The following is a 15,047-nucleotide window of genomic DNA, read 5'->3' as shown; positions in this document are numbered from 1 at the left end:
TTTCATCATAACTAAAAATAGCCTTTATTTGATTGTATTCTTGTTATGTGTTTTACTTATCTAATAAAACCTCTCAACAAAATTGCCTCACTTTCTGAAAGAATCACACTTGTAATGTGGGACAGGATACTTGTGGATATTGTAGCAATTAAACCCATTTCTAATTTCAGGTCCTGGAACACTGAGAATTGGGGCAGGATCGAATGGCAATGACAGATTTACAGGTTTGATGCAGGATGTGAGGTCCTATGAGCGGAAACTGACCCTGGAAGAAATTTATGAACTTCATGCTATGCCAGCAAAGAGTGATTTACACCCTGTGTCTGGATATCTGGAGTTCAGACAGGGAGAAACTAACAAATCATTCATTATTTCTGCAAGAGATGATAATGAAGAGGAGGGAGAAGAATTATTCATTCTTAAACTAGTCTCTGTATGTGGAGGAGCTCGCATTTCGGAAGAGAATACTACAGCAAGATTAATAATACAAAAAAGTGACAATGCCAATGGCTTGTTTGGTTTCACAGGAACTTGTATACCAGAGGTAAGTAGTGAGCTGGGGTAATTTTGGAGTTAAAAAATTCATTGTAGGTGGATTTGTTTGGAAGTTTGGGAGTGGGCTTTCTTTCATTTGGGAAACATGCTTAAGTATCTGCGCTAAGCCCAGAAGTATGCTAGAGCCAGTGGTTGCAAAAGTAAATTATAAGGTCTTTGCTCTTATAAGTTCACAGTTTGAATCAGAGGCTTAATCAACTGATAGAAGTAATAAGGAGTTCGCAAATGAAACTTTGGCAGTTATTTTTTTTTAAAGATTTTATTTATTTATTTGACAGAGAAAGAGCGTACAAGCAGGGGGAGTGACAGGCAGAGGGAGAGGGAGAAGCAGGCTCCCCTGCTGAGCAGGGAGCCCAATGCGGGGCTCGATCCCAGGACCCTGGGATCATGACCTGAGCCGAAGGCAGTCGCTTAACCAACTGAGCCACCCAGGTGCCCCTCGGCAGTTATTTTTAAAGTTAATGCACTTCACAGAATGCACAGAATATTCCATGTGTCATTTACTTTGGCTACTCTTTGGATACTGCATAAGTAAATGAAATAGTATATGGTGAAAGCTTCTATGGGTAATAGTAATTGAAACTTTATTGAAATGTGATTTTTTGAGGTTTTTTTTTGTGTGTGTGTGAAATGTACTTAAGTAGTTACAACGTTCTTCCATGTTGCATGTGTTGGATATAATGCCTTCCTTATCACCTTTCTTGGCCAGCTTCATTCATTAGGCTCTTTTACTGTCCTTATCAGTTCTTTCCAGGTTTTCAAAGATTCGTAATCATCTTGGTTTCCTGTCCAGTAATGTGAGATCTCATGACACCACTTCCCAGGTGTTGAGTGTGACAACATCTCCATGAAAGGATGCCAGGGAACAAGAGTCCTTCCCTTTGCAAGTTGATTCTTGTAGATTTAGGAGGGCATTTTTGTAAATTGAAACAATTAAGAATGCCATGAATTAGTAGAGGGTGAAAAAAAGTATCTTGGTCATAGGCCTGACGTAGCTCAAATTGGGGAGCTCGCTCTATGGAATGTCTTATTGCCCTTCTTAGCTCTTTGGTTTGGTGATAATCATAAGAGATCTTCAAATAATGGGCTTTTTCTGTACCAGAAATACTAGAATATCCTACACTAGGGAGGACAAATGTCATACAAATCGGTAACTTAAAAAAGAAATATGTTTATCTATAATGTTAATACTTTTAAATATTTAGGCATTAAAGAATTTTACCTGGTGAATTTTTTATATACCTGACAATCCATAATACAGCTGCAACAAATATTACTTATGATTCTCTCCACTTAATAAGGTTAGAAGCTTAGAGACCTGAAAAAATAACCCAAGTTGAATTAAATAAGACTGGATCAAATGCCTGATTCAAAGCTTGGCAGTTATCAGCACTAAATAAATATTAATTTTACTTTTTTTTTCTCCTAAGGTACAGTGGGAAGAACTGGAATTTGAACCTATTTCTTGTGACTTCTAGTTTTGTCTTTCCCCCTATATTTTTAGTATCATCATCTCTATTTTTATTTTATTTTAATTTTTTTAAAGATTTCATTTATTTATTTGCCAGAGAGAGAGAGGGAGAGTATAAGCAGGGGGAGTGGCAGGCAGAGGGAGAAGCAGGCTCCTTGCTAAGCAAGGAGCCTGATGTGGGACTCGATCCCAGGAGCCTGATGTGGGACTCGATCCCAGGACCCTGAGATCATGACCTGAGCCAAAGGCAGACGCTTAACCATCTGAGCCACCCAGGCGCCCCTCATCATGTCTATTTTTAAAAAGACAGGTGTCTTCCATCAAGTTGTGAGAACCATTAGGGTGCCATGTAAAATCAACTTCCCTTTAATTCCCTTTATGACCTGGCATCTGCCAATGGCTCTGGCTTCCTCTTGGTCAGACTCCTCTTTGGTCAGTATGTTTCAGTCAGACTTGCATGTTTCAGTTCCAGGGCATCAGGGATTCCTAGCCTCTCTATTTGGAACACTGTCAATCTCAGAATCATTCAAGTCTCAGTTCTAAAGACGTCTCCTCACTGAAGACTTGCTTGTTTTAAGTAATCCTCCCCTCCCTTCTCCCAACTGGTTGTTCTCCATCCCTTCACCGAGTTTTACTTTTTTCTGTAGTATTGATTATACTCTTAAATTCCCTTTGTTACTTATAAGTCTACTTATTTATTGGCTATCCCTTCCAACCACAGAGATAAAAGAACTCTGAGTGTAAGAAGGACTTATTGTTCATTATTGTATCTCCAATACCTAGAATGGAACATAATAGGTATTCAATAAATCCTAGTTGAACTTATGAATGTATTCTAATAGTAAGACATGAGAAGGCTCCTAGTTGAAACCACAAACACATTTAGATTCAGTTAGCTGCATAAACAACCAAACTGAAAAAAAAAACCCCAAAACCATAAATGTTAAAACCCTGCCCAAAATGAGGAATAATTTTTTAGTGTTTCTCTGGCTTTGTGGGCCATTATAGTGAGTTTTCAGTGCTGGCTTGCCTCACAAGTTCCACTGATAGATTGTGTTGGTGTTGGTTTACCTCCATGTAGGTATGTAGCTTTGCCTGTTTCCAGAAATCTTGGAATTTTAACAGGGCCAGTCAAGTCTTTAATGGTAGAAGAGAGAACTTTGCTATGTAGGCCACAACACCTGTACTATTAGAACTGCTGGAAAGGAAGAGAAAACATGACTGGTTATTCTCCAAGCCCAAATGAGAGGGAAATAGAATATATCTATATTGGAAAGAGTAAAATTTCGACAGTTAATATAAGAAAGTGTTGTTGAGCCTAAAGATCCAACATTGGAATTTGTCAGGAATATTTTAGAATTTTCATTCCTGAAAATATTAAGAGTATAAGTATAGAACTCTTACTTTCATCTTGGTGTGATTTGAAGACAGGAGTGATATTAATATGAAATATTTCTATTATCATCATCATCAATAATATTTATTGATTGCTTACTGAAGTCGTGATTTGAAGTGCAAGGTAGACCAATGGGTTTTAATGTATTAGAGTCTGATTTCACATTGCAACTAAATTCTAAGAAACTATTACTTGTCAAATAGGTATAATGTGGAGGAAGAATATCCATAACTATCTGCCAAGACTATTTAAATCCTCCTTTTCCAGTTACATATCTCTGTGCGGCTGCATATTTTTAATATATTTCGAACAAAATAAAAAGTAGCAACAGAGAAATTGATTGTGAAAGGAGATAGGAGAATCTAGCTGTCTTCTATTAAGCTAGACATTAAAAGAGATATAAAAAAAATGTAAAACAATGCCCCTTTGTCACTAATTTTTTTTAGAAAATATAGTTATTCACATAAAACATGTTGCTTATGTTAGCATGTAATGAGTTTATTATTGTTATTTTAAAATGAGTTAATGTATCAATATTTAAATTCTTTTCAATTTTCTTTAGTAAAATGATAAATATCATCAGATTTCACCAACATAAGCAAAAACCTCCTTGGGGTTCTTAATAATTTTTATGAGTGTTTAGGGGTCCTGAAACTAAAGTATGTGAGAATTGCTGGTTTACTCTATGCTTGGAATTGTCTGCAGGGCTTAAATTTTATAGTTACTTGCTTGATTTTTAGAAATAAAAACCACTATTGCTTCCATAGATAATTGTCTTGTTGCAGTGACAGTGAAAAGTTAGTTTTTTTTTCTTATCCCTTCAAAAATGCTGAAGGTAATAGAGATATTTAAAGACTTCTCTCTGAGTCAGGTTATGCTTTTACATTTTCCTAGATTCATGAAATAAAATAATATGAAGGTTAAAATGAAAGCACAATCATACCTTAAATAATGAGAATATGCGGAATATGCCACATTGAAAGAGTTGATAATTATTTTGTGATTTGTTCCATCTTAACCAGGTATACCATATTCTTCTAAATAGCAGGTGCTTAATAAATTATAATTGAAAGAATGAATAAACCTGTATGTAGTTGAGAGCCCTGATGGGGCCGTGCCAACAAGGCCTCTGGATTCCAGGTGGTATCTATATTGGACAGATGACTGAGTTTTGTTGGCTCTGTAGCATAGCAACCACATTCTCATGTTTTCCTCCCGTATTTTGTTTTTCTGTGTAATATTTAATGTTACTTTCTCTCCACCTTATTTTAGCACTATTTTCGTATGTCCTATAGTCTTGTATGCCAAATAATTATAAAGTAATGAGATTGCTTTTCATAATGATTCATAAAACTTGCTAGTCTCATTTATTTTATAAGTAATACTTGGATTGCATTTTATGTATATAAACTCACAGCTTAAGAATAATTTAGAGACATTTTGAGAGGATCTTTATAAAAATGAGAATATTATTTAGCTTGGACTGTGTTTGTTTTTAAGTGCCTGCCATATGTTATGTGAATAGATTCCTTTAGATATAAGTGATATTGATATAATCTGATATCACAGATCTTTACCCAAGTGTGAAACAAAATAAAAAATTAATTTGATGTGTAATTATTAGGCATTAGCTTTAATCTTCTCTCCTAATACAGAAAGCCAATTTATGGCTCAGTGCATTATTTTTTCTGGGAAAATATGTTTCAGAAACTTTTCTGATGGTTAAGCTTCATAATTACTCTCCTGCAGATCTGAAGATTGAGGGAATTTTTGACTCTAAAGAAAACAGCAGCGGTTATTGTTGTTTCTTGTGAAAAACTGAATGATGGTGGTTTTGATGATTATTTCTTCATGTTATGCTTCTCATATACTGGCCTAAACCTTTGCTTGTATCATGATTCCAAAGGCAATTAGATGTATATTTTAACAGACAAAAATATTTTAACTGTTTATTTTCTGTCTTAATTATCTTGTAGTATTAATAATTCCATCATCTGGTTTAGTATTTCCCAAAGTATTGTGCATGATGACCTTAATTAGAAATAGCTCATGTATATTCCAGAACACCATTCCTGGTTGAGGACTCCATTTGTGAATCAGAATCTCTGTCAGGGAGATGAGATGGCAATCAAAAAGCTGAATTAAAAAAAAAAATCTTTTTTAAGTGGAAAATTTCATATATGTATATATAAAACTAGAGAAAATTAAGATAATGAACCCCAATGACCCACCAGCTAAGCTTCAACATTTATCAACCTTTTGCCAATTTTCTCTCTTTCTTTTTTTTTGGCTGAAGTAATTTTTAAAGCAAATCTCAGACACTATGTCATTTCTCTGTAAATTCTTAAGTATGAAAAGTGGATTTTTATGGACCTTTGACATTTGAAGCTTCTTCCTGATTGCTGATTTGTAATTTCCTTTATTGTTTAAATTATTAATTCATTAAATTTTCTGTGAAACTTTTATATAAGCACATATTTGTGCACAGTTGTATTGGATATAGATAGCCTTTGTTTTTCTTTTTTTTTTAAAAGTTGAAAATAGTAGCTGATACATTTTGATTAGGGCTTTATTAAACGAAAGCATGGTTAAATAGCTTTTCCCCGTGTGATTCCTGCAAGTAAAAAGTTCTTTTCTTAGTCTTGGGTGCTGTATGGTAATGCTCATTGACTTGGTAAGAAGTTGTAAGGAGACATAAAGACTCCTGAATATATCTTTGGATCTGTTTCATCCATGCCTCTTGCTAAAAGAGCAAAAGCCTTGCTTAAGGCTGAATAGTCACATACTGGGATCAGTGGCTTATTAATATAACTCATTAAAAATGTTCATTCTGGTTAAAATTGGGGGTGGGATAATGGGGCAAATGTGTTCCCATTGTGATAGGGAACAAAATGGTTGGAAATTTGTTTTTTTTTTCAATACGTGAGCATACATATTTCTTGATAAAATGAGGGAATGTAGCATTATTTTTTGCAATTGTGTATGTGTCTGTATGTTTGTTAAGGAGAAGAAATATAAAAATTTTTCAGTACTTAATATATTATTGTAGGTACCATATAAGATACTTGTTTTATCTCCACCCAAATCCATGAGACATGATCTTCATTTTAAGAAGAAATCACGTGATAAGTGGTAGAGCGAAGAAACTTCAGGACTGGTTTAAGCTTAAAGCCATGCTCTTTCCATCACACTTTTATGTACTGGCAGCTGTGATGAAAATACTGCTGTAGATGCCTAGGTAGAAAGTGGGAATTCAATTACATGCTTATTGAGCACTTGGCTTTCTGTGCTGCTTTGCCTTCTCTGGAGCCTCAGGGTTGGAGGGCCTCAACTTCAGAGCACTCAGTTCTGCCATCATGTGATAGAGGGGCTCCTAAAGATCACTACACTATGCCAAATTAGATAAAGAAAACACAGAACATAAGGGAAAAATGGATTAGGAGACCACTACTCAAAAACTTGGTCAGTGACATGTAAAAAGAAAGATAGGGACCTAATAAGCAGATTTACACAATAAATGTTTAATACTTATATACTACAAGAAATATGGTGTATACCTAGGGAAAAAAACCTTAAGTTTGCTTGCAAAAGCATGCATCAGAGGAATTGCAGGTTGTATATTCTTGTGAAATGATGAGAGGAGGGTTATCTGACATCAGAGGGAAGATTGTCACATTAGATGGAGTGAAGTGTGGCTAGCAACATATGTGTTGCACAGAGGTAGCTGGTAGATATTTCAGGTGTGTTTGTGTGTTCCCTTGTAGCTTGCTTCAGGTTGGTGCAGTTTTCTGTGTTCACCATGTTTCTTGTAGATGAAATCACATAAACAAATGTGAAATCCACATTACAGATTATGGATTATGGATTATCCTTGTTATGCTCTCAGATATATCAGTTACATTGGGACAATTTTATGATTTCAAAACCAGTGTTATGGCATAACTGATTATACTTGGTCCATTTTTTTCCATCTATAGTTACTTCTCTTGTCATCTCATCCAGTCTTTAAATAGTATTTATATAATGATATATTTATATACCATTTGTATGTGGCCTTAAATATCATTTGTATATTGATGCCTCCCAAATTTATCATGTCAATCATGGCCTCTCTCCAAAGTTCCACACTCATTTCTCTAGCTGCCCACTTGACACATCTCTTGGATATTTAGTAGACATTTCATACTGGACATTTTAAAAGTCAACTCTTTGACCTTTACCCTAAAACCTGTCACTAACTGATGGGGGAGGAAAAATTCAGCCTGCTTCACCCCAGCCTGACTTGACTTGATGTATTGGCGCTTGCTGAAAGTGGGCCACCACCACTCTACTGCTCCATTTCAGAAGTGGCTCTTAAGGACGAGGGCAGAGCAATGAACAGCCCACTTAGCCATTCATCTTATGTGAGGGGAGAAATGGTCTGAAGTTATGAAGATACAGTTTGAGCAGTGCTAATGACATCGTGGTCTGGCGGGGGCTTGGGATCACCAAGACTAGAGACAAGGAAGTTTGGGGAAGAGTCACGTGAACAGGTGGATGGAAGTGGGCACTAAGTGTGGGCTGTTTTACTCCGGAGAGGGCAGAAACTCATTATTATTGGAATTAATACTTACTTTATCTAATGAGTTTGTGTTCTCAGTAGTCTGCCAGACCATCATCTGAAGGCTAAAAGAATGCCTGCTGTTTCCACTGGGAAGCCTGCCTCAAAGGGGCTTATTTTATGTGAAGGAGGTGTAACAACGGGCACACAGTCATAGGATTGCCTGCCCTTCCTCTATACCACATCACCTGAAGCAGCTGGCTTACTACCATAATGGGATGGCCTGTTAATGACTCAGCTAAGGTGCCAGCTCAGGGACCACATCTTGTAGGGTGGGGATCTTGTCTGCCATGATCCAGTATGTATTTGGTGGCTGATACCTGTTCAGTGTTCCCAGTACCTAAGCTACCTGGGCTCAGGAGGCAAGAGGTAGCAGTAAGAGTGACCCTATCTCCATCACTCTTAGTGACCAACTGCCAGAATTTGTGTTTCCCACTCTCACTGGATTAGAAGTTCTGATTCTATCTGGGTCAAGGGGTGTCTACCAGGAGACACACTGGGGCCTCTCCTGAACAACCACCTGTCATTTTGGGCTTCTCATGCCAGGACCTGCAGGCAAATAGAAGAGTTACAGTATTGTTCCAGGAGTGTTTGGTCTTGTTTACTACGGGGCATAGCAACCTAAGGTTGCTATTACTCTTTGAAGTAGGGGCGTTGATGGTTGGTGAAACTCTGCATTTACTGGAACATCTGGTGCCTCCATGCTCATTGATAACTGTTTTGACTATTGCCTATTTGTGGATAAATTTCAAATCTGTTCTTTCCAGTACCAATGTTGACTCCAGAATGGCTCTATCTAATGCTGACAGAGGTGCTTATGATTGATATGAGAAATAGAATGACATTATCTAAGTTAGGATTTGTATTTTGAGCTCTATTGATTCAGTTTCAGTTCTTTTTTCTATGAATTACATATATGATTACTAACATAAAAATAAAATTGCATTAAAAGACTGAGAATTTAAGAGCTTGAAGACTTTATTCTAAAAGACCTTTCAGGGCGCCTGGGTGGCTCAGTTGTTTAGGCGTCTGACTCTTGATTTCGGCTCAGGTCATGATCTCAGGGTCATGAGACTGAATCCCATGTTGAGCTCTGTACTGGGCATGGAGCCTGCTTGGAATTCTCTCTTCCTCTGCCCCTCCCCTGCTCATATGCTCTCTAAATAAATAAATAAATGCAAGCTCTTCCAACTTCTTGCTTCATATAATTTTTAAGTGTTCAGTGTTCAGATAAAAATATTTTCCATGTGAAAAATACCTATAGACATGTATATACATATGTATATATGACAAAACTATCAAAAAATATTAAGCATAACATAAATGCCCTCACTGACCTGACTCTTATCTCCCTACCAGACATTTCTCAAGGCTCTCGCCACTTGTCACTTTATGCTATCCTCAAAATTGTTTCATGAAATCCACTCTATTACTTTTTATCCATGCCTAGAATGTTCTCCCTGATGTCATGTTCTACCCTCTACCCCTCACTTCTGCCCCCCATTTGGTTTGTCTGTGCTCAACTTATCATAGAACTTCGAGTTTATCTTCCTCCTTAGATTTATCCAGAGGATGCACTGTGCTTTTTTGGGTAATCTTTTGTATCATAGTGTCCAGCACTATGGCTGGATGAATTCAGTGAATGAACTACATGTACAGTGAACTGATTATAATAATTACTTGCATAATTTCTGTATTTTGTATTTTTGTAAAATCTGTAAGAGAGAGACAAGAATGTAGAGGTCTGCTTAGAGTGTTAGAAAGTTACAGAATTAAGTTTATGGTAAAAGGACTCCATGAAAGCATTACAATTTTATCACTGATTTGAATCAGTATATACTTATAAATAATTTACATTCAATTTCAGATTGCAGACGAAGGATCCACCATTTCATGTGTGGTGGAGCGAACCAGAGGGGCTCTGGATTATGTGCATGTGTTTTACACCATCTCACAGATCGAATCTGACAGCATTGATTACCTTGTTGACGATTTTGCTAATGCCAGTGGAACTATCACATTCCTTCCTTGGCAGAGATCTGAGGTAAAAGCTACCTTCTTTGTTTCCTTGAAAGTCTCCTAGAAGGCTTTTCTTTACCTGTTGGTTCTGTAATTTGTTTGCAGAATCTTGCTACTTAAGCAATTTAAAGTATTTAGATCATTAGGTAAATACCATGGTTTAAAATGTTTTTGTATTTATTAAAGATTTTATTTATTTTAGAGAGAGAGAGCATGCTAGGGATGGGGGGTAGGGACAGAAGGAGAGGGAGAAGCAGACTCCCCACTGAGCAAGGAGCCTGATGCGGGGCTTGATCCCAGGACCCCAAGATCATGACCTGAGCCGAAGGTAGATGCTTGACTAACTGAGCCACCCAGGTGCCCCTGTTTTTGTATTTATTTATGTAAAAAGAAAGCAGGATTTTTGAATGATGTGTGTTACAGTTTTATCTGTTCTTTAATCCCAATATAATAAAAATGGTATGGCTTGAAGGTTTGTCATTGTGGGTTTTTTGTTATTACTGATACAATGGGAAACTGCAGAATTCTTAATGGTACTCTGCTTTCTAATCAGCCACTGAGAAATTCTTGTAACTGTAATCTCAACTTTATTTTTAAACGTGGAAAAATGAAGTAGTTTTTCTTTGTTTTGAAAGTATGAGTGATCTCCAATTTTATCAAAACTTTCTGTGAAACATCATCCCATTTCTGAATAGGTGCTCCAGAAATAAGTGGCACTTCTTGCAAGTGAAATGAGGATGAGACTGTGTCCTCTATCAGAATTTTTTTAAACATTCTTTTAGTCTATCATATTAGAGTATTCACATCAGTATAATTTTTCATTAAAAATATAAATAGCTTATATGTCGTTAGTGATAAGTAGTAAAATAGCTTAATGCATACAAATATAATCTTTGAGAAAATTTCTAAGGGATTTAGGAGTTCATTGGATGAAAAAGATAAAATTGAGAGAAGACAGATTTGAAGAGTTAATACAAAAGAAGAATGATCAAATCTCTAAAATTTGGGGGAAGAAGGAGACTAAAAAGTTTATAACAAAACTTCTCCAATAGCAGGCTGCAGATCCGTGATAAATATTTTACTGGTCTTTGGTAAAATGAGGAAAATTAGGACCACTAGCAAGTTTTCATAAGGCTAAAATTATTAAATTTAAAGGACTGTATTTTAATCTGATGCTTTCTTTTTTACTGCTCTTCTGGATTTAAAGTGTTCTTTTTCTTTTCTTTTTTTTAAATCAAGTTATAATGATAGTATTTGGTCCTCTTTATTGTTTCTATTTGGGAAACATGCTTAAGTATCTGCGCTAAGCCCAGAAGTATGCTAGAGCCAGTGGTTGCAAAAGTAAATTATAAGGTCTTTGCTCTTATAAGTTCACAGTTTGAATCAGAGGCTTAATCAACTGATAGAAGTAATAAGGAGTTAGCAAATCTATTTATTGTTTCTATTTAGAAAACAGGGCTGATCCCACAAATTTTCCCTTGGGAAATTTACCAACTATGAAATGAAAATAGAACTTGAAACCATTGTTTTATAAAGTGGATTCATACACATTTTGGTCCGGAAAATAGTTATATATACTCTTGTCAAGATTTATTTAAAATATTTCCTCCTATCATTTCATTTTTAATTTCTTTAAAAAATAATTGACTTTGAAAGCAAAATAATAACATTGAACAGTGGGGTTGGCTTGTAACACCACATCTGCTAGATCTACACCAGCCTCTCCGTCTTACCAAGCCAGTGACGGGGTGCTGAGGTCTCACTAGTGCTCCATGATTGTGCTTTCTAGCACACACAGCAATAAGGTAGCCTCCGCTCTGCTGCTGCCTTCCAGATATCTGGGGAGTGCAACTAACTGAACAGACTTAAGTCGTATCTGAAAACCTAGCTGCAAGGGAGTCTGGAAAGTGTGTGGGGTGTGTGTGTGTGTGTGTGTGTGTTTCTCTAAAGTACAGAAAAGAACGTTGGAAATGTGTTTTTCAAGTTTACTCTAAATGGCCTGTTATGCAATCAATTAAGCAAGTTATGGTGTAGAGTTTAAAAATAGAATAGAAAATAGCAGAGCATGTAACATATAGTAACATAAAGTAAAGGTAAATATTTTTTTGTTGTTTACTGAGTTACCAGGTAAAATACATTTACTTATACCTTGATAGGGTTTTCATTTCACTAAAATGAATGAGTACTTTGGTATGCTTCAACCCTTTAAGAATATTTACTGCTTTGTTTTTAACGTACATCTTGATGTTTTGGTGTTACTTTTCAGAGCAACATTTCTAGGCACAAGACATTTTAAATCTTCAGAATAAATATTGTTCCCTTTTGTTCAAGAACAATGACATGATTTGGGTAGTAGGTGTCATTTTTGCACTTCTTCTCTGAGTATATTGGCTGTGCCATATATTACTTTCTTATTTAAAATCTTGATAAAAATGAACATTAAAACTAAATTCAGATTCTACCTCAGACCTACTAAATCAAACTCTAGAAAAACTTCATTAAAAAAAAAAGTTCTCCAAATGCTTTTAGGCCCAATGACTAGTACTTTGGAGATTGCATTTGGAGTTAGAGTTTGTTGTCACTCATTTCTGGGAGAAACCGGAAGTCACCCTTCATTCCTTTCTGTCTCTCACTTGCTATACTTACTGAATCATCAGGGTTTGGGTCTTCTATCTCCAGAACAAATCTCAAATCCATCTCTTTTTCTTCATCTCCACTGTCACTGCGTTAGTTCAGAATCTCATTATTTCTGGTCAGTCACCTCCTAGCTCAACTTCTAGCATTCTTTCCTGCCCTGTCCACTCTGTTTACATTCTGCCATGGTACTTATTCTCATTTTATCAATTTCCTGCTTATGATTCTTCAGTTTTGCCCCACTGCCTATGGAATAAAGTCCAACTTTTTGCCATATGAAAATTTATGACTGTTATGTTTTCACCATCAAAATTTACGATTGTGGTCTTTCCTTCTTTCTTTGTATAAGGCCAAAAGAGAGACATTGGCTACTTTGACAAACTCCAGGAAGGTCACCAACAGCATAATCTTTGTGACCAAATACAGCAATCAGAACTCCATCATTTTTCTGGAATAAAATCAACAATTTACTTCTAGTGTCAGCAGCAATCACTAAAAATACCTGTTCATCATATAAAAAACTGGGAGAAACTCTTTCATGAACAGAAACTACAATAGACTAAAACACACCAATAAAATTCAAACAAACATCATTGGGGACAAAGGCTGTGATTTTTGTGCCATTCTTGATCAGCTGGACCCTGACACAATTCCTGATGGCACAATTTGGCTGTTTTGACTTCCACCCTTTTTTCCAGCATAATTCCCTTTGCATGGGAAACACCTCTAAAAGCATTTAGGACTATGCCCAAATGGGCTTTCTTGTACTCTTTATCATGGCACTTCTGATCTCGTCAGTGGCTATGGAATTTCTTGGCTGTATGAAGATTGTAACACTTGCCCATCCTGCTGGCACCATGGGCCTGAGCAAGAGTCAATTTTTTTTTTTTTAATGATAGCATAAACAGTCCCTGTGACCTGACTCCTGATTATCTATCTAGCCTTATCTCCTGCTCCAACCACAGCAATCTAATTGCAGTTCCCTGTATGCCTTATTCTTTCATGCACTGTGGCTTTACAAGTGTTGTTTCTTTTAATTGGAATGCCCTTCCCATTATTATTTACAGTTGCAACTAATACATTAAGACTTGCTTAAAACGTGTCTGTTGTAAAATCTTTTGTAGGTAGAGTTGTTTTTTTGTCTGTTTATTTTGTACATAACTCTGTCATGACATTTTACATCTATTTATTTATTTTAAATCTTATAACATTTTTAATATGTGCAATATATTATTTAAACACTGTAACTGTATTTTGTGATTCAGAACTAGACAACAAACCTACTAACTAGCATTTTACATTGCATTTTAAATGTTTTCTTCATAGATCTCTCTCCTACAGTAGACTGTGAACCTCTTAGGGACTGGAGCCATTTCTAACCCTGACACATCGTAGGTGTCAAAAAATGCTTGTTCAGTTAATAAAGGAAGGGGGAATTGTTTTTTTACTTCAAATTTTGACCTAAATTTTGTGGAGCATGGCTGAGTTATTGCTTATTTTTGGAAGGATTGCTTGTGCCAGACTTTAAAGGTCCGTTGTGAATCTGTTTTCTAAAATGCTATTACTGAGTATGTTAGGCATTCCCTAGGCAGGAACTAGACATGTATATGTTGCCCTTTCCTACTGCCCCACCACATCCCATCAGATAACATGCAGTTCCTTATTTAGGAACTCTATACCCTGAGGTTGGTAATACCACTGTCTTTGGTACAAGCAATATATGATATTACATTGATACACCAATATATCATATATGGTATGATATTAATAAATGCATATGATATTTATAGACTGAAAATGTTACTGCTCAATGCCCATTATTGTGTAAATAATTAATTTCTTTGGTCTTTCTCTCTCTCTCTCTCTCTGTGTTTTAATGTTTAAGAAATGGATCATGTTAAATAGTAACTTCAATTAAATATAACTTAATTGGCTATTTTATTTTCTTCTGGTAAGTGGTAAGTAATTTCTGTATGCCTCATTGCTTCATGCCTCTGGATTTTTATGTTTATAGGTCCTGAATATATATGTTCTTGATGATGATATTCCTGAGCTTAATGAGTATTTCCGTGTGACGCTGGTTTCTGCAGTTCCTGGGGATGGGAAGCTAGGTTCAACCCCTACCAGTGGTGCAAGCATAGATCCTGAAAAGGAAACAACAGATATCACCATCAAAGCTAGTGATCATCCATACGGTAACCAAGTCCTTTTGCAAAAATAATCCTCTCTTCTCTGGGTGTACTTGGTCTAGTTAAGAACTTCTTAAGGGACTTTTGCAAATGATTGGAATAGAACTTTTCCTAGGCTCTTGAAATTCTAAGCTGCCGTTTTGAGGGATATTGTTTATAAAAGAAAACAGAAAGATCAATTTC

At 36.1% G+C, this 15,047-nt stretch overlaps 1 protein-coding gene and 1 pseudogene across 1 annotated transcript in view; one reads left to right on the top strand and one right to left on the bottom strand.

Moving 5' to 3' along the window:
- The window catches only part of ADGRV1 (adhesion G protein-coupled receptor V1), a 538,587-nt gene that overhangs the window by 100,628 nt on the left and 422,912 nt on the right, over nt 1–15,047 (top strand). Inside the window, exons 20-22 of the mRNA XM_032403550.1 lie at nt 171–544; nt 9,890–10,066; nt 14,690–14,870. Of these exons, the coding sequence (XP_032259441.1) occupies nt 171–544; nt 9,890–10,066; nt 14,690–14,870 (732 nt within the window). The remainder of the gene's footprint in view (nt 1–170; nt 545–9,889; nt 10,067–14,689; nt 14,871–15,047) is intronic.
- Nucleotides 12,737–13,595, bottom strand: LOC116632251 (annotated as a pseudogene).

This window comes from Phoca vitulina, unplaced genomic scaffold (genome assembly GCF_004348235.1).
Source record: "Phoca vitulina isolate PV1807 unplaced genomic scaffold, GSC_HSeal_1.0 scaffold6, whole genome shotgun sequence".
In the NCBI taxonomy this organism is placed as follows: domain Eukaryota; kingdom Metazoa; phylum Chordata; class Mammalia; order Carnivora; family Phocidae; genus Phoca; species Phoca vitulina.
The sequence above is the reverse complement of the archived record's forward strand: the minus strand, read 5'-3'. Positions and strand labels throughout refer to the sequence as shown.